The sequence below is a fragment of the Pelophylax lessonae genome (assembly GCF_965119305.1).
Source record: "Pelophylax lessonae genome assembly, chromosome: 1".
Lineage (NCBI taxonomy): Eukaryota > Metazoa > Chordata > Amphibia > Anura > Ranidae > Pelophylax > Pelophylax lessonae.
This window is the reverse complement of record NC_138768.1, coordinates 673,520,949-673,545,813: the sequence shown is the minus strand read 5'-3', so window position 1 is coordinate 673,545,813 and position 24,865 is coordinate 673,520,949. Positions and strand designations below refer to the sequence as shown.

Below are 24,865 nucleotides of genomic sequence, written 5' to 3'. Positions count from 1 at the left end.
TTTCAGAAAATTACAACAGCTGCAGATTGAAAAGGAAAGGTCATTTTTAATGTCATTCAATTGCAATATGATTTGTATTACAAGAGTATACACTATATATTATTTTTTCTTTATTTGCTATTTTTTCCCCACGCTTTAAGCTTTGACAAAAAAAAAAAACCTGGAAGCTGATTGGTTTCCGTGCAGAGCTGCACCAGATTTTGCACTCTCTAGTTTTAGTAAATCCCCCAAAATGTCTTTGGTGGGCATTGAACCCAGGACCTTGGTGCTACAAACTGTCTCGGGGGGGGGGGGGGGGGGAGTTGCAGAGTAGACTAGGGTGGGAGCAGTTTGGCTCAATTAACTCTTCTGCTTCGGTGCCTAAAAGACAAGGTCCAAGGCAAAAGTACACTAAGAGAGAAGGGGGGGGGCACCCTGTCCTGTCCCTGCTAGTGCTACAGGGAACCTAGGAAAATGGGACTGTATGCCCTTTGTTCCATCAGGAACTGAATAATGTAAAAAAATAAAAAGAGCGATAATTCTTTTTTAAAGAGAACCTGACTAAATATTATCTAAACACAGAACATAGAAACATGATATAAAAAAAAACCACAAACTTTTTTGAGACAAAAGCAAAACTTACTTCTAGCAGCGTCCCTATCTGCTGAGTGCATCTGTACAGATTTGGATCTCTGCTGGTATGTGTGTGCATACCTCCTGCTCATTATGTAAAGGTTCAATAGTAGTACACAAATAATTTAAAAAAGGATTTCCACTACCATTATGCAATGGTAACTATGCAGTTTTTGCTTTTTGTAACCTGGGTAAGTAAGTAGCATGAGACTGGAATAAGCCATAGTTACCATGAATGCTCTTCAGGGTCACGTAGTTCTGAAACTCTTGCAGACTTGCTCTTTTTAGACATTGCCTGCCAAACCAAATGGCACACCCCACTTTAGTTTTGAACTAAACATAGGTCATAGCATTTCCCATTTTCCTTTTTTAAATTAAAAATGCATATGGCAAGAATTGAATTCTACCAGAAGTGTGTTATGTTTTCTGCACTTTCCACAGTGGATAGAAAAAGGAAATCACTGTCAATTATTACATCGCAATTTTCAGCTCTAAAATGTTTTTATATTGAGTTACTGTATATACTCATTATTTATGTTCACAAGTACAGTGTAGTATCAGCTCAAAATTCAGTAAAGTGTACACAAGTCCATTTTAGTTGCTCCATGCAAAAAATGGATTGACCTACAGACAATCGGTGAGCTGTAGGCAATATTCTGTTTTTGTTTTTTTGTCATAACTCCCATGCTTTTTAGCAATGACAGCCAATGAGAGCTGAAAATTGCAACCCTAACAGCAAATAACACGTGTGCTTAATTCATTGAACCTAGTGTCATTAATTGGTGTTTAATGCTAGATATCTTTTTTAACAGCATCTTTTTGCAGTTTTTCAGTTGTCCAGTTTTCACAACATTATGACTGGAGGTGGTCCTCTGGTTGGAGAGCTGCCCTTAGGTTGGTCCAGAAGACTTCTTGTTCCTCTTCCTCTGTTGGCCACTTGAGATAGGTTTTTGTGTTCATGAGTTTGCGCAGTTTGGCAAATCTTTTTGGGACAGTTGACCTTTCAATAGGCTCCAACATAACCAAAATGGCTGTATCATTATTTTCATCAAAAAGACGAAAGTGTGAGAACTCCAGCTCATATTTGCACCATTCGCTTTGGACAAAGTGCTCAGACAAGATGAACAGGGTTTTGTAGCTTGTTTCCATGGCATCAATTATGTTATCGATGATTGTTTTGCCAGGAACAAAGTCTCGCTTATGAAAGCATATCCTGAATTGAGGGTCACCATTTTCCAATAATGGCAACATCATATTTTCCACCCATTCCGAATCTCTTTCACTATATGATACATATGCATCATAACAGATTTCTCTGTCTAGTACTTTCAAAGGTCTTCTCTTTGCTTTCAGCCAGGCACAGGTCATCTTCACATACCATACAATGTGAAAATAATAGCAGAGCGCCAAAATAAAGGTTATCCCTAATATCAAGATGATGCATGTTAGTGTCACAACTAATGTTTTTTGGCACATTAGGAGAGGAAGGTTCGCTTTGTCAATCTGAATGTCTCTGACAGATGTCGGAGAGTCACAAACGTAATCTTGTGGCCAACCAACAAGTAGTTTATGATTTTTGTTAACAAAGTCCACAAACTGACAGGAGCAAAAATAACTATTTTTTCTTCCATCTAGACCTGTTAAATTCGGAAAGAAGTTCAAGTCAGACTGGTAAAACTCATTGAGCCGGTTTTCTCTAAATATAAGCAGATTTAAACGGGGCAGGTGGGCATCCGCTGGCAATTTATTTAATCTGTTTTCTGATATGTAAAGCTCTTTTAAATCTGGCAAGAACAATACAAATTCTTCAAGATTATTGAAACTCACATCCAAATGCTCCAAAGTTACAGGAATGCAGTCACTGATTTGTCTGATCTGGCAATTTGAGATATTTAAGGATTTGAGGTTTACAGGCCATCCACATGAAGAGGGTGTTGAACCACCAAAAGTGTTTTGACTGAGATCAATGCTAGTTAAAGAGGGTACTTGTGCTAATGTTTGAGCAACTTTTTGTAAAGAGAGCAATCGATTTCTGCTTACATTTAAAGTTTTCAGTGAAGGCCAAGCACCAAATCCATCATAAAAACAAGATGCACTTTCCAAAAGCAGGTCTGTCAGCAGATTGCCACTCAAGTCAAGGTATTCCATCATCTTAAAGGACCTGGAAAAATTGCAAGGCATCAAAAACACTTTGCTATCAACACAGGTAATGCTTTTAATTCTCTGCACTATCTTATATACAGAACTTAAGTCTGAAAAAAGATAGAAATTTGGTATGTACAGATTCTTGATCACTACTGTGGTAAGAGATGAGTTTTCATCCTTCAGAAATGGAGCACCTCGCCCTGTCCCTTCTAGTGTACAATCAAACAAATCAAAGTCTGTAACATTTTTGTAGGTATGAATAATTTCTATAAGTCGTGCTGCACTGTTGTCAGTTAGCAGACACTCTCTATACATTAAAACTTTCACCGTAGTGTCAGTCAGAGCTGTGAAGGATTCTACATCTTCATGCAGTCTGAAGGACATGTTTCTGATTTCTAATACAATAGCAGACCGTGAAAGATCTGTTGTTATGTCTGGCAATAGGGGTATATTTATAGCAATGGTAATATGCTTGATCGATTTTATGGTCTTGAGGGTACCATTTGCATATTGCCTGAGATTTGAAATATTTAGGTATAGGTTATCTAAGCTCAACACTCCATCAAAGTCATGCCTATGAAAAGCTTCAAAGTTATGATTTCCAATCTTTAAATCCTTCAGTGAGGACAGAGTGGAAAAAAGGGAGCTTTCACCAAGTGATGTATACTGGTTACCAAGTAGGTTTAACCTTTTCAAGCTTTGAAAGTGTCTAAACCAAGTAGGCAACATACTGGTTAGTTTATTATAAGATAAATCCAGCTCTTCAAGATTCGCCAGTGACTGAAAAGCATTTTGGCTAATGGAATGGATGTTATTGCTGTTCACAAGCAGTACTTCCAGCTCCTTGTATGGCTGTAACTCTGTGTCTGTAATCTCCTGAATTAAGTTATTAGATATGTCGAGCCGCTGCAGTTGTTTTGGCAGGTTGGTAGGGATAGCAGTCAAATGTCTAGAGGAGCAATTACAAAAATTCATGCCATCACAAAAACAGTCTTCAGCTTCATATAAAGAATGTGTTAAAGCCATTATTGAACAGATCAAGTAACAACTCCATATGTATGCAACCATTCTGATGTTGAGGGACCTAAAAAGCAAAAATAGGTACAAATTAGATATAGTTTAGTAAACAGATTCACAGTAGACTAAAATGTGCCATCAATTCATTTCCCAAACACGTTAAGAGCCTGGATGGAGGAATTTCCACTGCAGGCTAATGTATTCAGTTAGCTGCAGCACCCACAGGTGCCTGATTACAATGGTGGTGCCGCATTGTGACTGCGGCTGGGTTCACACTGGTACGACATGACTGTTGTTTCGACTTTGCCCTGTGACATTGGTCCTACATCAGTCCTACTTCCATCCGTCTTGAATGAACGGGATACGATTTTGCTCTGACTTTGAGATAGTCCGATTGTTTTTTGACCAATCAAAACAATCCCAGCATGACATAAATTCCTTTTCCTGCTGCTGTAATCACCATGTTGGATGTCAAAAGTCAAATGGTTAGGATGAGGATCTGACGTTGATCTGACTTCAATGATATTGAACGGGCTGAAGTCGGACCAAAGTAGTGCAGAACCCTTTTTCAAAATCGTTAGATCGTTAGTTAGATGGCTCTCAAAGGGAACTATTGATTTGTACACCTCATGTGACAGGTGCTCCCAAAGTCGGAGCATATGTCGCACCAGTGTGAACCAGGCCTGTATCTGATAGGATTATTATTTTTAAACAAATTTAGGTATTATTATTAAAACAATTAATGTCCCATTTGACATTCAAGCCGAATGGGACATATATTTTGAGCTGATAAATCCATCTTGTTTCAAGACGAGAGATCTCCCTCCTAACATTACTACTTCTCCAGTGGAGGAATTATTTATCAATAGCCATGAAAAGTGTGCCTGCAGTGCTCTTACTGTGGGAACCTGGTAAAGTGTTTAGGTACACTGTGATTAGAAAACCCAGACCTAATATTGACAATGTGCTCTTTGAATCTGGCCTGCAACATCCTCACTGTGTGCCCTACATATTTACACCCACAAGAACATTTTATCAAATACACTGCATTCTTAGTCGTGTACGTGATAAATTAATTAATGTTAAACCCGTTTCACAGGACTGAAAGCTAGAATGTTTTCTACCCTAAAAAGAATTGATTTGGCAAACGGCACACTTTCAACAAGGGAAAAAACTCTTCAAGTCATGAAAGTTTTAAGTTCTTATGGGGGATCTATGACATTGAGGTCAATAACATTTCTCAAGGAAGGTACTCTTCTATATACCACCATGGGACATTCAGGTAAACAAAGGGCCAATAATGGGATAATTTTTTAAAATGGGCCAGTGTCTCTTATTAATATGGTTAATTGCTCAATGTTGTTTCAATTATGAGGTAATGAAAGAACAATTTAATTGATCAGTTTCAGTGGGCCTATTCCTATTACTGGACAGCAATAGTTCCCTATCCTTACCCACCACTTCCACAATAGTGTCATCCAATGCTGCTTTGCTGTATCCCTTCTCCAGAAATCTCTGTTTCAAGACTTGCACCTGTAAGTAGTAATCATCCACCATGGTAAAGGTCTGCCTAAGCCTCAAAAATTGGCTTTTAGGAACCCCTCTTAGCCATGATGGTGCGATGACAACTGGTGTTTTCTACATCTGAATTTCTATCAGTCTTCTTCAAATAGGTGTTGGTAGAAAGAGAGCGATTGGTTACCTTAATGTCCAAATCCAGAAAGTGCACCCCTGGGTGCTAGCTCCACGCTGTAATTTGATACCCCTGTCATTATTATTCAGGCGGGAGATACATTCAAGTAGCGTATCCATACTACCATTCCATAGGAGGAGGATGTCATCAATTAATCTACCCCAAAAAAAACAATTTAGGGTGCCGGCTTAATGGATGACATCCTCCTCCCACCTGGCCATAAATAATTTGGCCATACTCTGTGCTAATTTGGCACTCATTGCCACCCCACAACCTTGGAGGTAATAATTGCCCCCAAACCGGAAATAATTATAACTCATGGCAAAACTAAGTGGGTCCAGAATGAACTGAGTTTGGGTCACCACTAGATCCCAATTCCTTCCTAGAAAGTGTCTCACTGCTTCCAATACATGCCTATGTGAGATGACAGTATAAAAAAAGTTTGCTAAAATGTACCCATCTTTCCACTCAATTGTTCTAAGTAAATTGATAACATGAGTAGAATCCCTCAAATAAGAAGGGGTTTTAAATACTAAAGGCAGCAAATACTCATCTATGTACATTCCAATTCTTGAGGTAACCAAGTCAATGCTGCTAATGATAGGGTGACCTGGAGTATTTTTTTGGGTTCTTATGTACCTTCGTTAGGTAGTACATGACTGGGTAGCAGATGGAACCAAAAAGGTTTTTTCTTTTCTATTCAATATACCCTCTTTTGTATCCTTTATTTACCAAATCTTAAAGTGCCTTTTTCTATTTATGCATGGGGTTATTGATCAGAGGGACAAAAGTGTTAACAGTTGAAAAATATTAGCCATCTCTTTATTGTATGCTTCCTCCTTTGTTTGCAGGTCGAACAATGAAATCCTTCCGTTCATATATTTGCCTAACTCCTATTTCAAGATCATGATTTTTCTTCTGATGGGCTATTTTAAGTAAATACACATTGTTTAATTTACATTATCCCTTTTCTTTATGTATACAGATGATAACTGAAGTGTTTTCATGTTGTATATTCTTCTCTATTTCTCATGTAGCTATCCTTGATTCATAGTCATAACATCTTGTTTGTTCAGATATGTCTGACTCTGTAGGAATAGTTTCATCTGAAAATATAAGTCTGTTATGGGTATACTCTAATTTGGGTAGTATGTCAAAAAGTATCATGTGGTCGTGAGTCATACTGAAGCCAAGCCCCCTATTGTGAAATGTATTTTTCTGTTGTTCTAACTGTATATATATGCTCGAGACATTTCCTGAAATAAGCGAACATGCTCTGACTCTACCCTTGTGTGTGTCTCTGTGTGTTCCCAATATTCATAGGGAGTCCATCTAGCCATCCGGTTCAAAAGTGCCTAACAGGCTTGGTGTCAGTGGGTGGAATGCAAGATCATCTAAGGTGAGTGAATTGTACCTTATTTTTGGCACATTCTAACACCTTAGCTCTAAATTATTTTTTTTGCATTAAAAGAACCACGGGCCATAAAATTGTTTTAATGGGACAGATATAAAAGATCTGTTTGTACAGATCCGGTTGCGCTCTCCATACAAGTTTTGTAGGAGCTGCGTAGAAGCTGTGTCTTAACACAGTAGGTTTTGATGACTGGATGACTCCCACTATGTGCATATAAGCTGTATTATATGCTGCATGCTTAAAAATATAAGATATATGTATGTATAAGAATTATATGTGAATGTGTGCTCCGACACTGCACTCTTGTGGTTGACCGGATTGACAGATGTCTCTATAAAATGAGATTTGTACAGCCGATCTCAGTGAGAAGCAGGTCTTTGTGAGACACACAGTCACATAGGGATAGCAAAAGGAGAGGCTATTTGGTATGGTGGCTTCCTCGCATCCTTATAGAGTGTTTAAGGCTTGGTTGAAAATGGGTTTCCAAAGTAGCAAATATGCACCTCTGATTTATGGAGAAAATTGTAAAGATTATGTAGGCAGAGTGTCATCAACTAATTATTACTATGTTAACCCTTGGGTTTCAAATTTAGTGGTCTGGATGGAGGCTGTAGGAAGTTGTAATCCTTTTCCTAGGGATGGGGCTAATGATAAATTTCATATGAGTATGATTAGAGGACTTTGTCTGGGAGACACAAGTGCCTATGATGCATTTGGCCCTGATCCCATGTGGGATATGGAATATATGAAGGGAGGAGGAGAGAATTAGTAAAAAGGTAGCTCCACATTGGCACCCAGTAGATCCTAGTGATGTTAAAAAGGAAAAAAAAAACAAACAGAAAAAGACTGTATCTAAATTGAAAACTAAGGTAAATAATGACAGTAAAGGGGAGCAGGATTGGTGTGCAATGGATAGGAGGATTGCTGCTGAAAAGAAAGCTGGCGGTGCTCTGTCCATCAGAGGAGATAACAATCCTTTTGTTTGATACCCCCCAGCATACCAACCCTTCCAATGTGCATCCTTGTACCCCAATTTAGGTGAGGGCCCTAAACTTCAGAAAAATCTAACAGCCTGTATAGCCTTTTTAAAAAGGGCTACAAAAGGGAGACAGCTGTCACAGGAACATATGATGCTTTTTGTGTATGTTATACTGGAATATGAGTCAGTCTCAGGTTTTGACTGGACAAAGGTACTATCTATTAGCACACTTCAACCAGCAGGTACTCAGGCAACCGCATACACTTTGGCCACAGAAGCTGGCAGAGCTACCATGTGGACCGAAACTGAAATGGTTAGACTGTGGAAGGGACGCAATTCACTTCCAACGGCAGTGGCATGTAAACAAAGGCCTAGGGAAAGAGATATAAAGTTAACGGAGAAGGATACAGCAGGTTGTTTTGAAGTTAAAACACCTATAAAGGCATTTTTTAGTGACCAAGGATTACAGCACTGTGATCCTATGCAGGCAAGGGAAAGAGATATGACAGGTGAAAGGAGGCCTTGGAGAGGTGGTAGAGGCAGGAGTAGAGGAAGAGGGAATTTCCACAATACAGGGAGATGCACTCACTGCTTTGGATGTGGACGTGAAGGTCACTGGAAGAATCAGTGCCCCCACCTCCAACAGCAGGATAATGCTAATTTGCGTGATCAACAACAAGGTCAGGTAGTACCTCAGCATCAGCCCCAGTATGCCCCTGTACTTCAGCAAATTCAAGCACCAGTGAGACACCACCTGCAATGGCAAAATCAGATTCAACAGCCATAGGTACATATAGTACTACACTCTTAGATGTCTACTATCCCCACACCCATTAACCCAGTGCCCAAAGCAGATGGCACTTACCGTTTTGTACAGGATCTAGGAGGGGTTAATAATCTAGTGATCCCTATAGACCCCATTATGCCTAATGTACCGTCGCTGATTACCTCTATACCCTATGACTCTCAATGTTTTCCAGTAATCGATTTAAGACAAGCATTTTTCTCCATCCTTGTTGATGAAGAGACACAACTACTTATGGCATTCAGTTTTGATGGTCACCAACTAACCTGGGCCTGTCTTTCCTAAGGCTATATAGACTCACCTGCAGTCTACTCTATAGAGCTCCATGCTACATTGCAGTTTTAGACAACTGGTCAGGGTTCCATCCTCCTTCAGTATGTTGATGACTTACTGTTGTGTAGTCCCTCCCTGGAGGCTAGTCAGGTTGATACTGTAAGTCTGCTGAGTTACCTTTGTAAAGAGGGTCACAAAGCTTCACAGTCCAGGATCCAGCTCTGTCTTCCACAGGTTGAGTATTTGGGGTTTGCACTCACCCCCAGGGAATGCAAAATAAGCTCTGCAAAGGTTACAGCTGTTGTGGGAATAGGGCGCCCACTAACAAAAAAAGACATGCTGTCCTTTAGGTATGATTGTTTACTGCCACCAATGGATACCTGACTGTTCACATTTTGATAATATAGTCAGACAAAGCACTTTAACAGAAGCTCCAGACCTAGTGACTTGGGATGATGAAAAACTACATGCTTACACATACTAGAATGGTGGCTGCCCCAGGGCTGGGACTCCCTGATTATTGTAAACCTTTTCATTTGTACACAAGGACCAACTGTAAAACAATGGCTGCTGTCCTTGCGCAGGTGCATGGAGGTAAGCTGAGACCTGTAGCCTATTTTTCCAAGGTAGTTCCAGTTCCAGGTAAAAGGAATGCCGGCGTGTCTATGGGCTCTGGCAGCACATCACATCAAGTTTTTGCAATTGTTACAAAATCTAAACACATGACAGCTCAGAGAATGAGTGGTTATTAGATACTTCTCCTGTCTACTACCTCTCTGACTATTCAATATGCTTCTCCCACATCAGGACCTGCCCCCATTCTTAATGCTTTATTGGATTTAAAAGAATAAACTGATGAGGTTATTGAGCCTCATGATTGCATCACACAGATTCAAGACAGGCAGTCAATATTTATACTGATTCCAAATATGTGCATGGTGTAGTACATGATCATTTTGGCCGTATAGGGATGCACAGGGGATTTGTCTCGGCTGATGGCTGGTCTATCTCTCATTCAGTGCTAGTCAAACATCTTATGGATGCTGCATAGAAACAAAAGAAATTGAGGGCCCAGGGGACTTTAACGAGACATGCAAGAATAGGTAAAATCACATAAGTTTATTGTAAGACATCTCTAAAAGGTACATAATATTACACACGACAAAGATGATCATCAACAATGAACATTAGGCATTTCCATAGTACAAATATACTTATAAGTCAACGCATCAACAGTATCAATAGTCTGTAGCACCTCCACGCCATCATGCTCGTGCGGTCCATCTGAGAGGCCTGCATTCCACCGCTGCCTTGGTTTGATCCAGTCCCTCCTCTTGGTTCCCTCTGCAGCGTCATCTCCCGGTTGCCGGTCAGCCAGAGGACGGAACTGCTGTGGACCAGGAAGGGACCCCAGAGCCACGAGGATATACATCAGCTTCCATGTAAGTCTATGTTATTGTCATGCAATAAAGTTACATCTGCCACACTCAGTGGCGCCTATTTTTTCTCTCTTGCCTGCCAGCGGGACTTTGCTACTGCCTGTTAGAGCTGCCCTTGGTGTTGGCGTGGTGCATTCGTGCACCCCAGAAGTTCTGGTCGCTTTTCTCCCATCAAGACCCCTGCATTGGGGACCCATCTCCCAGCAGAAGCGCCCAACAAACTTTACCTCCCACTCTCTCATACTGGTCACTGGAAGTTCAACATGGCCCCTTATGGAAAATATTTCTCTGAGGATCTGAAAAAAAAGAATTGATGCTCTACATAAAGATGGCCTAGGTTATAAGAAGATTTCCAAGACCCTGAAACTGAGCTGCAACACAGTGTACAAGACCATACAGCAGTTTAACAGAACAGGTTCCACTCAGAACAGGCCCGCCATATTCGACCAAAGAAGTTGAGTGCTCAGCATCATATCCGGGGGTTGTGTTTGGGAAATAGACGTATGAGTCCTGCCGGCATTGCTGCAGAGGTTGAAGAGGTGGGGGGACAGCCTTTCAGTGCTAAGAGCATACGCCGCACACTGCATCATATTGGTCTGCATGGCTGTTGTCCCAGAAGGAAGCCTCTTCTAAAGATGATGCACAACAAAGCCCTGCTGAAGACAAGCAGACTAAGGACATGGATTACTGTAACCATGTCCTGTGGTCTTATGAGACCAAAATAAACTTATTTGGTTCATATGGTGTCAAGTGTGTTTGGCGGCAACCAGGTGAGGAGTACAAAGACAAGTGTGTCTTGCCTACATTCAAGCATGGTGGTGGGAGTGTCATGGTCTGGGGCTGGATGGGTGCTGCTGGCTCTGGAGAGCTACAGATCATTGAGGGAACCATGAATGCCAACATGTACTGTGACATACTGAAGCAGAGAATGATCCGCTCCCTTTGTATACTGGGCCACAGGGCAGTATTCCAACAACATGATAATGACCCTAAACACACCTCAAAGACTACCACTGTCTTGCTAAAGAAGCTAAGGGCAAAGGTGATGAACTGGCCAAGCATGTCTCCAGACCTAAACCCTATTGAGCATCTGTGGGGCGTCCTCAAACTGAAGGTGGAGGAGCACAAGGTCTCTAACATCCTCCAGCTCCGTGATGTCATTATGGAGGAGTGGAAGAGGACCCCAGTGGCAACCTGTGGAGCTCTGGTGTACTCCATGCCCAAGAGGATTAAGGAAGTGCTGGAAAATATGCTGGAAAATATTGGTGGCCACACAAAATATTGACACTTTGGGCCCAGTTTGGACATTTTCACTTTTGTTGCCAGCGATTTAGATATTAATGGCTGTGTGTTGAGTTACTTTGAGGGGATAGCAAATTTACACTGTTATACAAGCTGTACACTCACTACTTTACATTGTAGCAAAGTGTCATTTCTTCAGTGTTGTCACATGAAAAGATATAATAAAGTATTTACAAAAATGTGAAGGGTGTACTCACTTTTGTGAGATACTGTAAGTTAAAAGAGAGTAAGAGAAAGATATACATGTGTTGTGTACAAATGGGAAAAATGTATGCGATTTTAGAGAGATAATTGTGTATGTGTGTGTGAATGCTGGAACTCTTAGTTCTACATCTTGTGTGTGTCATGTTAGTTCTGTGCAGTTGTGATCCTCTCCCTTGCCCCCCCCCCCCCCACACCCCCACACACACTTTTCTCTTTGTCATGAAAGGAATGTACTAGGATGAGGCATTAGTGATAACTGGCAAGATCACCCATGATATGACTACACGTATATCATAGCAGTATGTGCTGGGTTAATTAATCGAATGATTGACAATGTGATCACAGTTTGAATCTGTTTCCTAAACAGAATGGTAAATGTCATAGTTAAAGAAATAATCCCTGGGTGGGGTTGTCCCCTAGTGATTGCTGATAATGGGCCAGCATATGTCTCCAAGATCTGCCGGGAACTTGTAAAATTCTTGAAGATTCAGTGGAAATTTCACATTCCAAATCATCCTCGGAGTTCGGGTATAATGGAAAGAATATACAGGACAATCAAGAATAAAATTGTAAGGAGGGACTTTTAAAAAATTGGGAAGACACTATTCCAGCAGTATTAGCAGAAAAAAAGATGACACATGCCAAAAATAACTAAATTGTCACAATTTGAAATTTTAATGGGAAAACGATTTACCACACCTTGGGCAAAAGGTCCTCTTGTAATCATGCCTGGTGATTTAGAGCACATTATTGTATTAGGTTGATTCAGACTTTGAATGGCATCTACGGTGATGTGTCTGTCTGTTTTCCACTTCCTCTACAGGAACCAACACTAAACAAGGTCAAGCGATCTGGATCCCCCTTTGGACCACAGACAGTGACCAGAACAGCAGTCCCGACTGAACAGAGTCCCCAGTGGATCTCATGCACTCCCAATTGGTGATTTTTCACTGCCCATAGGTCCAATTATCGATGTACTTAAACAACAAAGGAAATCTTTACAGCACCTTAATAACATATAATTTGACAGTACATCAGGCAATTGTAAAAAAATTCAAGTCAGAATTACCAGTAACTTGTTTTCCAAGAGTCTTTCAGGACAGCACCTTGAGAGATGGCTCCTCCCACTCGCCAACAGGAAACACCAATTCCACCAAACTTTAAAAGGAGGCTTCTCCCCACAGCTCCTCGGTTGTAGAAGAGTACCTCCGGCCCATGCTGGAACACATAATCAAAATACGGTTAATGACAGCAAAAATAGAAAAGGGTGGGCTGCTGCTGTCCTGAAAGACTCCCACAGCCTGAAGGACCTTTCTGCCAAAAGCCTGGTCCCCTGCTGACAGAAGGTCCAACCTGTAATGACGTACAAACGTTAGATAGCTTGACCATGTAGCTGCCTTACAAATTTGATCTGGGGTGGCACCAGCTTTTTCTGCACATGTAGTGGCAAGGGCTCTAGTAGAGTGTGCTCGAATCCCCAGCGGGGGAGATAATTTCATTTGGGAGCTGGCCTCTAAAATAGCTGATCTAAGCCACCTAGCAATTGACCCCTTTGATGCCTGGTGGCCCTTTTTGTTGCCTGAAAAAAGAACAAACAGAGAATCCAAAAACCTAAAATCCCTTGTTACCTCTAGGTAGTGTAACAGGATTCTCCTCACATCCAGATTTCCTTTGCCCCTGTTGGTAGGACAATATCTTAAAATCGGTTTTGAACTGATGCCACCTTTGGTAAAAAAACACAGGTCTGTTTTGAGAATAATTCTGTCAGGGTAGATAGACAAGAAAGGCTCATTAACTGAAAGACAGTGCAGTTCACCGATTCTTCTTGCAGATGTAATTGCAATTAGAAAATACTGTCTTGAGGGAAAGATTCCTTAAAGAAATAGACTCTAAAGGTTCAAAAGGCTCCTTTGTGAAGGCCTGTAGAACCACTGACAAATCCCACTTCGGGAACAATTTTACAGGTGCTGGTCTGGAACAAGTAAGTGCTTTAAAAAATCTTGCGACCAAGGCTTCTGAAGCAACTGGTCTCTCCAGAAATACTCCTAAGGCGGCAACCTGCACCTAAGAGTAAACCGCCAGACCCTTTTCCACACCATTCTACAGGAACTCCAACACTGATACAATATTTTCCAAGGTTTGATTCTTTGAATGACACCAAGTATTGTAGGTTTTCCAAACTTTAGCGTAAATGGCCCTAGTTACTTACTTCCTACTAGAAAGTAAAGTGATCACTAGAGGTTCTGAGGCCTTTTATTTCTCAATAGCTGCTCCTCAGATACCAGGTGGTGAGGTTTAGCCTGGACACATCAGGGTGACATACTGGTCCCTAAAGCAGCAAATCCTGTTGAAGAGGGAGTTGCAAAAAAGGTTTGACTGCCAACTGTAGAATAGTTGAGAACCAAGCTCTCTTTGGCCAAAATGGGGCAATCAGAATCACCGACACTTTCTTTCTGTATTTGGAATGAGCTGGAAAGGGGGTAAAGCGTAACCCAGAAGAAAGTTCCAAGGGTACGCTAAGGCATCTATCCCCAGGGAACCATCGTCTCGGTGGGGAGAAAAGAAATGAGGGAGCTTTGCGTTTTCTCTTGACACAAATAAGTCTACTTCTGGACGCCCCCAAGTCCTGGTGATTAATGCAAAGACTTCTGGATTCAGACTCCAATCTGCTTCCTGAATCCTCCATCTGCTCAAAAAATTCGGCACTTTGTTTAACGTGCCTTTGAGATGGACCGCTGATAAGGAAAGTAAGTGACTTTCTGCCCACTCCAGGATTTCGGTCGACAGCAACTGAAGTGTCCTGCTTCTTGTGCCCCCCTGTTTGTTGAAATAAGCCAAAGCGTGGCGTTGTCCAATAAGATCTGCACATGGGATCCCTGGAGGTTCGGAGATAAGGAAGCCAAAGCCAAAGCGACTGTTTTTAACTCTCTCCACTTTGAGGACTTCCTTGCCTCGGCCTGGGACCAAACACCTTGTGCCAGATTCTGATCCCAGTGGGCTCCCCATCCCCACATGCTGGCATCTGTTATCACTCTTATTTTGACTGGGAAGGTCTAGAATAAGCCCCTTGACAAAGTTGCTTGATTTCTCCACCACCAGAGGGTCCTTTGGACCTTGGTGGGGATTTTTACTTTTGCTTCTAGGGTTTTTCGACTGTGATTCCAAACCTTCAGCAGGACATTTTGGAGTGGCCTGAAATGGAGTCTTGCCTATTGAATGGATGGTATAGTCGAGGTTAGGGTTCCCAAGGCTGACATAACCCTTCTGACCGAAAACTCCTGATTTGTTTTTAGCAAAGCTACTACATTCTGGATTTTGTTTTTCTTTTCTTCTGGAAGGAAGATTCTCTGTTCTATTGAACTTTTCTTGTAGCCCAGAAATTGTACCAACTGAGCTGGAGTGAAGCTTGACTTCTGAAGGTTCATAATCCAACCCAAGGTTTCTAAGTGACTGCAGGCCTTGCTCAGGTCTTCTTGCAATCTTTCCCTGAAAGGAGCAAAGAAGAGAAGGTCGTCCAGAAATGGGATCACAGAGACTCTGAAGGCGGAGAGGAGCAAGGCTTTCTTCCATTGTCTTCGTAATTATTCGAGGAGAAGATAAAAGGCCGAAAGGGAGGGCTCTGAATTGCAGATGCAGGACTTCTTTCCCCATATATACAGTACGTATATTTTCTACCCCTTCCTCCTCTTTTTCCTCTGAATCTGCTTTGGAATGAGGGGGGGGGGGTCCCCCTTGGGTAGAAGGACCTATCTCCACTCCTACCAAAGGGATTAATAGTGAGAACTGAGAGGATTGTGAGGTAGAAGGCTGACTCGAGGATGGATCTGTTAGAGAGGAATGAAAGGATTTTATGGTAGCATCAAGCTCCTTTCTATCCGATGCGATTAAATCTCTGCATGCCGAAGACGCTTCCTCTTTAAACAGGTAGTCAACGCATTTCTGACAAAGTGTTTTCTTCCAACCTTCAGGTAGCTTCGCTTTGCAGGAAGGACATTTCTTTTTTAAAGGTCAGGTCAGAACTCTGCCTGCCATAACGAAAAGAAAACACAGAACAAAATCTCCTAATGAATCAGCCTATTATCCTCATGGCCACCCAGGTGCACAGGAAGTATCAGAAAAAACTCCATGTGCCCAGACAGGCCCCCAGCCACCAAGGGGGGGGGAGAGCGAAGGAGAGAGACCCCACAGTAAACAAGTATAGGGCAAGTACACAATCACCCCTTGTCTGGGCCTTGCTGGTGCCTGTGCATGTCCCACTTGCTGCGAAGACCATGTCCATAGCGGTGCTTACAGCGTTCTCTGATGGCTAAGGATGCCGGTTCCGGACTCCCATAGCACCCTTGCGCCGGCCTGGGACCGGAAATAAGCACCATCTCTGTTCCTCCCCTCTCCCCCTGGGCCCCTGACAGCAGCAAACTCAAACAGACCGGTGGGCAGGAAAAAGAAAAAAGGGATCCACCACCGGCTGTTGCTGCCCAGGAGCTGTGTTTCACAAGCAGTACCAGCTCTCCCCGAGCACCGAAAGGGAAGAGGGAGCCTATACAACACTGTCAGGCTGCTGAAGACGTTGGATGACGAAACGCATACAGCGGCGTCGCATCACTCCCGGTTCCGGCATTTGTGTGGAACGCATTACGTTCCAAAGGCTGTTACTACGCTCCTTCTTATACTGATTATTGTGAGTACCCAATATTTGTTTTACATGCAATAAAAAAGGTTATAGCAGTATCACACTATTGGCCTCTTTCTTCCATCTACCCTTACCTGTCCCGCCATATCTGGCTGTTACCGGAGCAGACACTTATATGAGAGTGGACCCCCCTGACGTTTGGGCCCACCTGGAGGAACCCTAACAGAGCCTTACTGGGCACTCCAGTCATACCCCTACCCTAGGACCCCTGGAGAAGAACGGGATCCAACTGAAGGATTACCTGCCATATACATATACCCACTCTATACCCCTGTGTGGGGTGGGTATTTCCGGTGAGTGGGCTACCTTCCTTAGGGGTCCCCGAGCACCTCACCCAATACCCACCACAGGGTTGAATATATGAAGATTTTTTGACACTTATATGGACTAATAACACCATTTTGATTTCACCCTATTATAGGACCACCTGCTTGTCTTGTCACTTGTTCATACACCTGTTGTATACAGCACTTTACATATGCTGTCATTAGGTCACTTATTTATTATCCATCTTCACTTGCACTGGTCACTTTATTTTAGTCATTTTTGCCATAAAAATTATATTTTGCACCTTAATTGACCCATTTTATATTTTTATGCACTAAGTCACTTTATATACACTATATTTTGCTATATTTATATAGTTATCAAGTTGCCACATTTCACCAATGATACACTATATTTATTTGAGTTATTATTCACTGTAAACGCGCTTTTTATGCTCATTTATTCATTTATTTATTTATATATTTATCTTGGTCCTTACCTGCTCATTTATTTATTTATTCACCTGTTGTGCATACATCTACACACTTCTCTGTGTGTATACTTACTTTTATTTCTTGTGCATACATCTACACACCTTCCTGTCTAACCATTTACACAAATCATAGTAGGCAGCGCCATTCCCTTACCTTGATCTTACATTTTATATAGTCATTGACTATATTTCTGGGAGGCTGCAGCCCACTTACTTACCCAATACATATTCCTGAGCGCAGAGTTTAACACTTTCATACAACACTGTAGCTCGTGTGGATGGGAGAGATGGACTCTCCAAAAATATAGGTATGGTAGAGCAGGGAGCCTGGTCTCTCAGGACAGCACCTTAAGAGCTCCTGACTCCCCTCTAGGTGTTCCTCGGCCAGAGGAAACACAAACATTAAGGAGCTGTGGGGAGAAGCCTCCTTTTTGGAATTGGTGTTTCCTGTTGGCGAGTGGAAGGAGCCATCTAACAAGGTGCTGTCCTGAAAGACGTTTAGGGAAACAGCCATTATGAGGGGCAAACTTGCAGTTGCCACCGCTCAATTGTCACAGGATACCTACCCACCTTTCATTGTAAGATGTGTACATGAGAACAAAAGAAGAAAGCCTAATGCACTGCCACTAAATTATTGATAGAGATAGGTAGAACAATAAAGAATGATAATGAAAAAAGCTGCCAATCCTAGTAGTGTCACCACATACTGAACGGATATGAAAGTAAAGATGAATCGGCGCTAAATTCATAAACTAAGATAATGATGAGTGTCCCGTTTAAGGGGAGGGTAACTAAAAAGGGGGGTCCCAGCGAATAAATGTATCTTCCAGCAAAATGATGAATCACAGTATTGAATGAAAAAAAGTGACCAAGTTGTGTGCTAATAAATATATAAATAAAACATCAAAAATACATATTGTAGACAGTAAATATATCTGTTATATATATATATATATATATATATATATATATATATATATATATATATATATATATATATATAAAAGGTGATAGATATAATGTGCAAAAAACAAGTGCAAATCAGCAGTAATAAAGTGCACTAGTGACAATGAATATTAAATAATTATTAAGGCATGATAAAAAAAGTGATATCAACATATAGAAGTGCTGTGTTTAAAACAGTCCATTTCATTAATAGTGCAAATATGCCAAAAGTAACGATTCCGTGAACATGGTATGAGTGACCCCAGGTACACTCAGCTTCAAGGTGATCGTCAGTGTGGTACAATTTCACAGTGGATCTTGGTACTAATAAGAAATGTCCGCTCACCTTCACCAAAATATAAACAGGCGTAATGGAAAGAGTGCGTCTCCTGACAACTCTCACTCTCAGGCACTCAGAGGGATGGATAATGGATATCCCGGTCTCCTGTTCGGACTTGTTTACACAGCGGAAGCGTTGTGGATTAGCCCCATGAGTATTCACTCAGATTTTTGCAGGATATTCCATCATATAGACAAATGATAAGAGGGGGCTCGCAGTACATAAAATCATTTATTAAAACAAAAGATAGCAACTTACATCTCAGTAATAGAATAAATTCCACCGCAACTCGCGGGATGTGTATGAATGTAGAACTCTACATGTGTTATTGTTTTGGTTATACTTGTCCTGTATAGTTGTTATTTGGTATGCACTATCAGGGAAGGGGTTAACGGAATGATTAAAGAGGCTGCTAATCAGGCTTGGATAAGCCTGTTGCCCAAGTGATTTAAAGGAATTTATTATATTCATGATAAAAGAGGGGATTGAAGGGTTACTGGTGTTTTCATGCTGTATATTCTTCTCTATTTCTCATGTAGCTATCCTTGATTCATAGTCATAACATCTTGTTTGTTCAGATATGTCTGACTCTGAAGAAATAGTTTCATATGAGAATATAAGTCTGTTATGGGAATACTCTAATTTGGGTAATATACCAAAAAGTATCATGTGATCATGAGTTATAGTGAAGCCAAGCCCCTTATTGCAAAATAAATGTTTATGTTGTTCTAACTGTATATATGCTCGGGACATTTCCTGAAATAAAGGAACATGTTCTGACTCTACCCTCGTGTGCGTCTCTGTGTGTTCCCGCATATTCGTAACGGGGCCATCTAGCCGTTCGGTTCAAAAGTCCCTAGCAATAACAATGTAATTATTTTAGTAAAAAAAACAAAAAACATCTAAGTACCTTCTTTTCTAATCGAAATACAACTGTCACATGACCCAGATCTTTCCAAGCCAGTCTGCAGAGTAATATGGCAAGAATAACTTGTAGTCCTCTGCTGCTGGTCACATGTTCAAAATAAAAAAAACTTTATGTTTCTTTGACAATACCATCACCACTGTGTCCTGCCCCTCCATCCTGTGTCTCAGAACAACAAGGAAGTCAAGACTCCATCAATAAAGATGTAATACTCCACGCCCATTGTGTTTAGATGGTTAGCGGGCATGGAAAAGAAGAGAGAGAGTAGACTGTCATTTATCACTGTGTATACGCCCACATGTGTGATTCTATAGTCACATGGGTTGCCCAGATGTGATTAGGAAGAAATGCTCAGGGTAGCAAATTGTCAGGGTCCGGACTGGCGGCAGGTGACTGCACTGGAGGTGGATCCTCTGTGTCAGTGAGGGATTGGCGTGGATCGTACCAGGGGACCGGTTCTCACCAGAGCCCGCCGCAAGGAGGGATGGACTTGCTGCGGCGGTAGCAACCAGGTCGTATCCTCCGGTAACGGCTCAACCTCAAAGACAGCTGATTCAGGCGTGGTACAGAAGGACAAGGCAAAGGCAAGGTCAGACGGAGCAAAAGGTCAAGGCAGACGGCAAGGTTCGTAGTGAGGGGCAACAGCAGAAGGTCAGATACACAGGCAGGGAACGATACACCAAAAGCTTTCTCAAGGCACCAAAGGCAACAAGATCCGGCAAGGACAGGAAGGGGAAGTGGGTTTTTATACGTTTTGGCTGATTTGGGCCAGGCACCAATTAGCGGTGCACTGGCCCTTTAAATTTCAGAGCACCGGCGCGCCGGGAGGAAGGCAGAGCGAGGGCCGAGCGGGAGGTGAGTGTGTGGCACGGACGGGAACGTCCCGCCGCACGGGAAGACCGTAAAGAAGATGCGGGGGAGCGGTGCTCACGGTCGGGGAAGGTGACCGGAGCGCCGCTACCCGCAGCACGCCTCGAGTGCTCCGGGGACGCTGCAGGACCCGGAGCGCTCGGCGTGACAGTACCCCCCCCCTTTGGTCTCCCCCTCTTTTTGGAACCCAGGAATCTGTGGATGAGCTCTTTATCGAAGATATTGGACTCAGGCTCCCATGACCTCTCCTCGGGACCACAATTCTCCCAGTCAACAAGAAATTTTTTTTTACCTCTGACGACTTTGGAGGCGAGGATTTCTTTCACTGAGAAGACGTCAGAGGACCCAGAAACAGGAGTAGGAACGGTGACCTTGGGGGAAAACCGGTTGAGAATGAGGGGTTTGAGAAGGGATACATGAAAGGAGTTAGGAATACGGAGAGAGGGAGGAAGATGGAGTTTGTAAGAGACAGCATTAATCTGGCTTTTGATTTTAAAAGGACTGAGATAACGCGGACCCAGTTTGTAGCTGGGGATCCGAAACCGGATGTATTTGGCAGAGAGCCACACTCTGTCCCCAGGGGCAAAGATAGGAGGAATTCTTCTTTTCCTATCTGCATATCTCTTCATGCGAGAAGAAGCCAAGGTGAGCGACTTTTGAGTCTCTTTCCATATGGAGGAGAAGTCCAGGGTCAAGTCATCAACGGCAGGAACTCCAGAAGTAGGAATGGGGAGGGGGGGCAGCGGGTGACGGCCGTACACCACAAAAAATGGAGATTTGGTGGAAGACTCAGAGTCTCTAAAGTTGTAAGAAAATTCGGCCCAGGGCAACAGGTCGACCCAATCATCCTGCCGGGAGGAGACGAAATGTCGCAGATAGTCACCAAGGATCTGGTTAACCCTCTCCACTTGTCCATTGGACTGAGGGTGGTAGGCAGAAGAAAAGTTCAATTTGATCTTTAATTGGGTGCAGAGAGCTCTCCAAAACTTTGAGATAAACTGAACGCCTCTATCGGAGACGATATGTGTTGGGAGACCATGGAGACGAAAAATGTGCAAAAAGAATTGCTTCGCCAGCTGTGGCGCAGAGGGGAGACCAGGAAGCGGGACAAAATGTGCCATTTTTGAAAACCTGTCAACCACCACCCATATGACTGTGTTGCCATGGGATACGGGAAGATCCGTGACGAAGTCCATTGCTATGTGGGACCAAGGCTGTTCCGGAACTGACAGAGGGAGGAGAAGACCTGCAGGCTTCTGGCGGGGAGTTTTATCACGTGCGCAGACAGTGCAGACCTGAACGAACTCCGTTACGTCTCTCTCAAAGGAGGGCCACCAATAGTGTCGGGCAATTAGCTGAGTTGTTTTTTTAATTCCGGCGTGACCCGCCAGGTGAGAGGAGTGACCCCATTTGAGAGTCCGTAGGCGAAGACGTGGAGGAACAAATGTTTTCCCTGGAGAGACTGATACCAGCGAAGCAGGGGCAGTTGAAATCAGACACTCAGGAGGAATGATGTGTTACGGAACGGTTTCGTCTTCAGAGGCATCGGTGGAGCGTGATAGGGCATCCGCCCTAATGTTCTTATCAGCAGGGCAAAAATGGATTTGGAAAGTGAATCGGGCAAAGAACAAAGACCACCTGGCCTGGCGCGGATTAAGGCGCTGGGCAGACTGAAGGTATGAGAGATTTTTGTGGTCAGTGTAGATAGTGATCGGATGAGGGCATCCTTCCAGAAGATGTCTCCATTCTTCTAGTGCCAATTTAATGGCTAGTAGTTCACGATCTCCGATGGCATAATTCTTTTCAGGAGGAGAAAAAGTTTTTGAGAAGAAGCCGCAGGTGAAGTTTTTTCCTTTAGCAGACTTTTGAAGAAGAACCGCTCCGGCTCCAACAGAGGAGGCATCCACCTCCAGGAAGAAAGGTTTCAGAGGATCGGGCCTATTCAAGACTGGAGCGAAGGCAAAGGCGGCTTTAAGGCGAGTAAAGGCTTCTTCAGCTTGGGGAGGCCAGGATTTCTGATTCGCTTCTTTCTTGGTGAGTGCCACAATAGGCGCCACGATAGTGGAGAAGTGGGGAACAAACTGGCGGTAATAGTTGACGAATCCAAGGAAGCGCTGAATAGAGCGAAGTCCAGAGGGACGTGGCCAATCCAAAACTGCAGAGAGTTTGTCGGGGTCCATTTGAAGACCTTGTCCAGAAACTAGGTATCCCAGAAACGGAAGAGAGCTGCATTCAAAAAGACATTTTTCCATTTTGGCGTATAGATAGTTGGCCCGAAGGCGCTGGTGCAGTTGAGGAACATGGCGATGGTGTTCTTCCAGGGTGGAGGAGAAGATTAGAATGTCGTCAAGATAGACCACTACACAGGTATACAACATGTCCCGGAAGATCTCGTTGACAAAGTCTTGAAAGACTGCAGGAGCGTTGCACAGGCCGAAGGGGATGACGAGATACTCAAAGTGGCCATCTCTGGTATTAAAAGCGGTTTTCCACTCATCTCCATCACGGATTCTGATGAGATTATAAGCGCCCCTGAGGTCAAGCTTAGTGAAGACCTTTGCTCCGTGCAGACGGTCAAAGAGCTCCGAGATGAGAGGCAAAGGGTAGCGATTCTTTACCGTGATTTTGTTGAGACCGCGGTAGTCAATACATGGGCGTAGTGAGCCATCCTTTTTGGCAACAAAGAAAAATCCTGCTCCGGCAGGAAAAGAAGATTTCCTGATGAAACCTTTCTTGAGATTCTCCTGAACGTACTCCGACATGGCCTTGGTTTCAGGAATGGAGAGAGGGTAAATCCTGCCACGAGGTGGTGTGGTACCGGGAAGCAAATCGATGGGACAGTCATAGGGTCTATGTGGTGGTAAGACCTCCGCCTGTTTCTTGCAGAAAACATCAGTAAAGTCCTGATAAGCTTTAGGAAGGCCGAGCAATGGTGAGGAGATGGAGACTTGTCTAGTAGGTACCGATTTGAGGCAATGAGTGTGGCAGGTAGACCCCCATGATTTAATGTCCCCAGAGGTCCAGTCGAGGGTAGGAGAGTGGCGCTGGAGCCAGGGCAGGCCAAGAAGGACGTCAGAAGTGCAATTCGGTAGAACAAAAAATTCAATGGTCTCTTGGTGGAGGACTACTATGGTCATGAGCACCGGTTCTGTGCGGTAACGCACGGTACAGTTCAGATTCTGTCCGTTAACTGTAGTAATGAAGAAGGGCTTGACGAGACGGATCACAGGAATGCTAAAGCGGTTGATGAAGGAGGCTTTAATGAAGTTTCCTGCAGAACCAGAGTCCAAGAAGGCCTCTGCAGGGAAGGAGACTTTAGCGGCAGAAGAAATCCGTACCGGAACAATCAAGCGTGGAGAGGAAGACTTTACACCCAGCGACGCCTCTCCTACAGTCACTAGGTGCGAGCGTTTCCCTGACGCTGTGGACGAACTGGACAGTCCTTTAAGAAGTGTTCGGAACTCGCACAGTATAAGCATAAATTCTCGTTCCTCCGGCGAGACCTTTCTTGCTGGGTCAGGCGAGCCCGATCCACTTGCATGGCCTCCTCGGCGGAAGGCACAGTAACCGGCTGCAAAGGTTGCTGGAAGAGAGGTGCCAGGTGTGGAAATCGCCTGTTGCGAACCAGATTCTTTTCTTGGCGAAGTTCCTGACGTCTTTCAATGAAACGCATATCTATGCGAGTAGCCAACTGGATGAGTTCCGTCAGGGAGTCAGGGATCTCTCATGCGGCCAGAGAATCCTTGATATGGCTGGATAAACCTTTTTTAAAAGTTGCGCAGAGGGCGTCGTTGTTCCAAGTCAGTTCGGAGGCCAGTGTGCGAAATTGATTAGCATATTCGCCTACTGTAGCGTCTCCTTGGACGAGGTTTAGCAAGGCCGTTTCTGCTAACGAGGCATGGGCAGGTTCCTCAAAGACACTGCGGACTTCAGAGACGAAAGACTGGACGGAGGCAGTGGCAGGATCGTTGCGGCCCCAGAGTGGCGTGGCCCAGGCCAAGGCCTTCCCAGACAATAAGCTGACCATGAAGGCCACCTTAGATCGTTCCGTAGGAAACTGGTCGGCCAACATCTCCAGGTGCAGGGAACATTGGGACAAGAATCCCCGGCACATCTTAGAATCCCCATCAAACTTGTCCGGGAGAGACAAACGGATTCTAGCGGAGGTGGCGGCCACCGGCTGCGGAGGTGGAGCAGAAGCAGAAGCAGGCGGTGGAGGTGGCTGCTGCTGTGCTGGAAGAAGCTGCTGCAGCATGGCGGTCAGCTGTGCCAAATGTTGACCTTGCTGAGCAATCTGCTGGGACTGCTGGGCAACCACGGTAGAAATGTCAGCGAGACTAGGCACATCAGCGGGATCCATGGCCGGATCTACTGTCAGGGTCCGGACTGGCGGCAGGTGACTGCACTGGAGGTGGATCCTCTGTGTCAGTGAGGGATTGGCATGGACCGTAC

The 24,865-nt window shown here is 43.6% G+C and overlaps 1 protein-coding gene across 1 annotated transcript in view; it reads right to left on the bottom strand.

Annotated features, from left to right (window-relative positions):
- Positions 1–1,332: 1,332 nt before the first annotated feature.
- Positions 1,333–24,865, bottom strand: part of TLR2 (toll like receptor 2) — a 36,989-nt gene continuing 13,456 nt past the window's right edge. Inside the window, exon 2 of the mRNA XM_082275462.1 lies at positions 1,333–3,841. Coding sequence (XP_082131588.1) covers positions 1,465–3,825 — 2,361 coding nt within the window. The 5' untranslated portion in view covers positions 3,826–3,841 and the 3' untranslated portion in view covers positions 1,333–1,464. The remainder of the gene's footprint in view (positions 3,842–24,865) is intronic.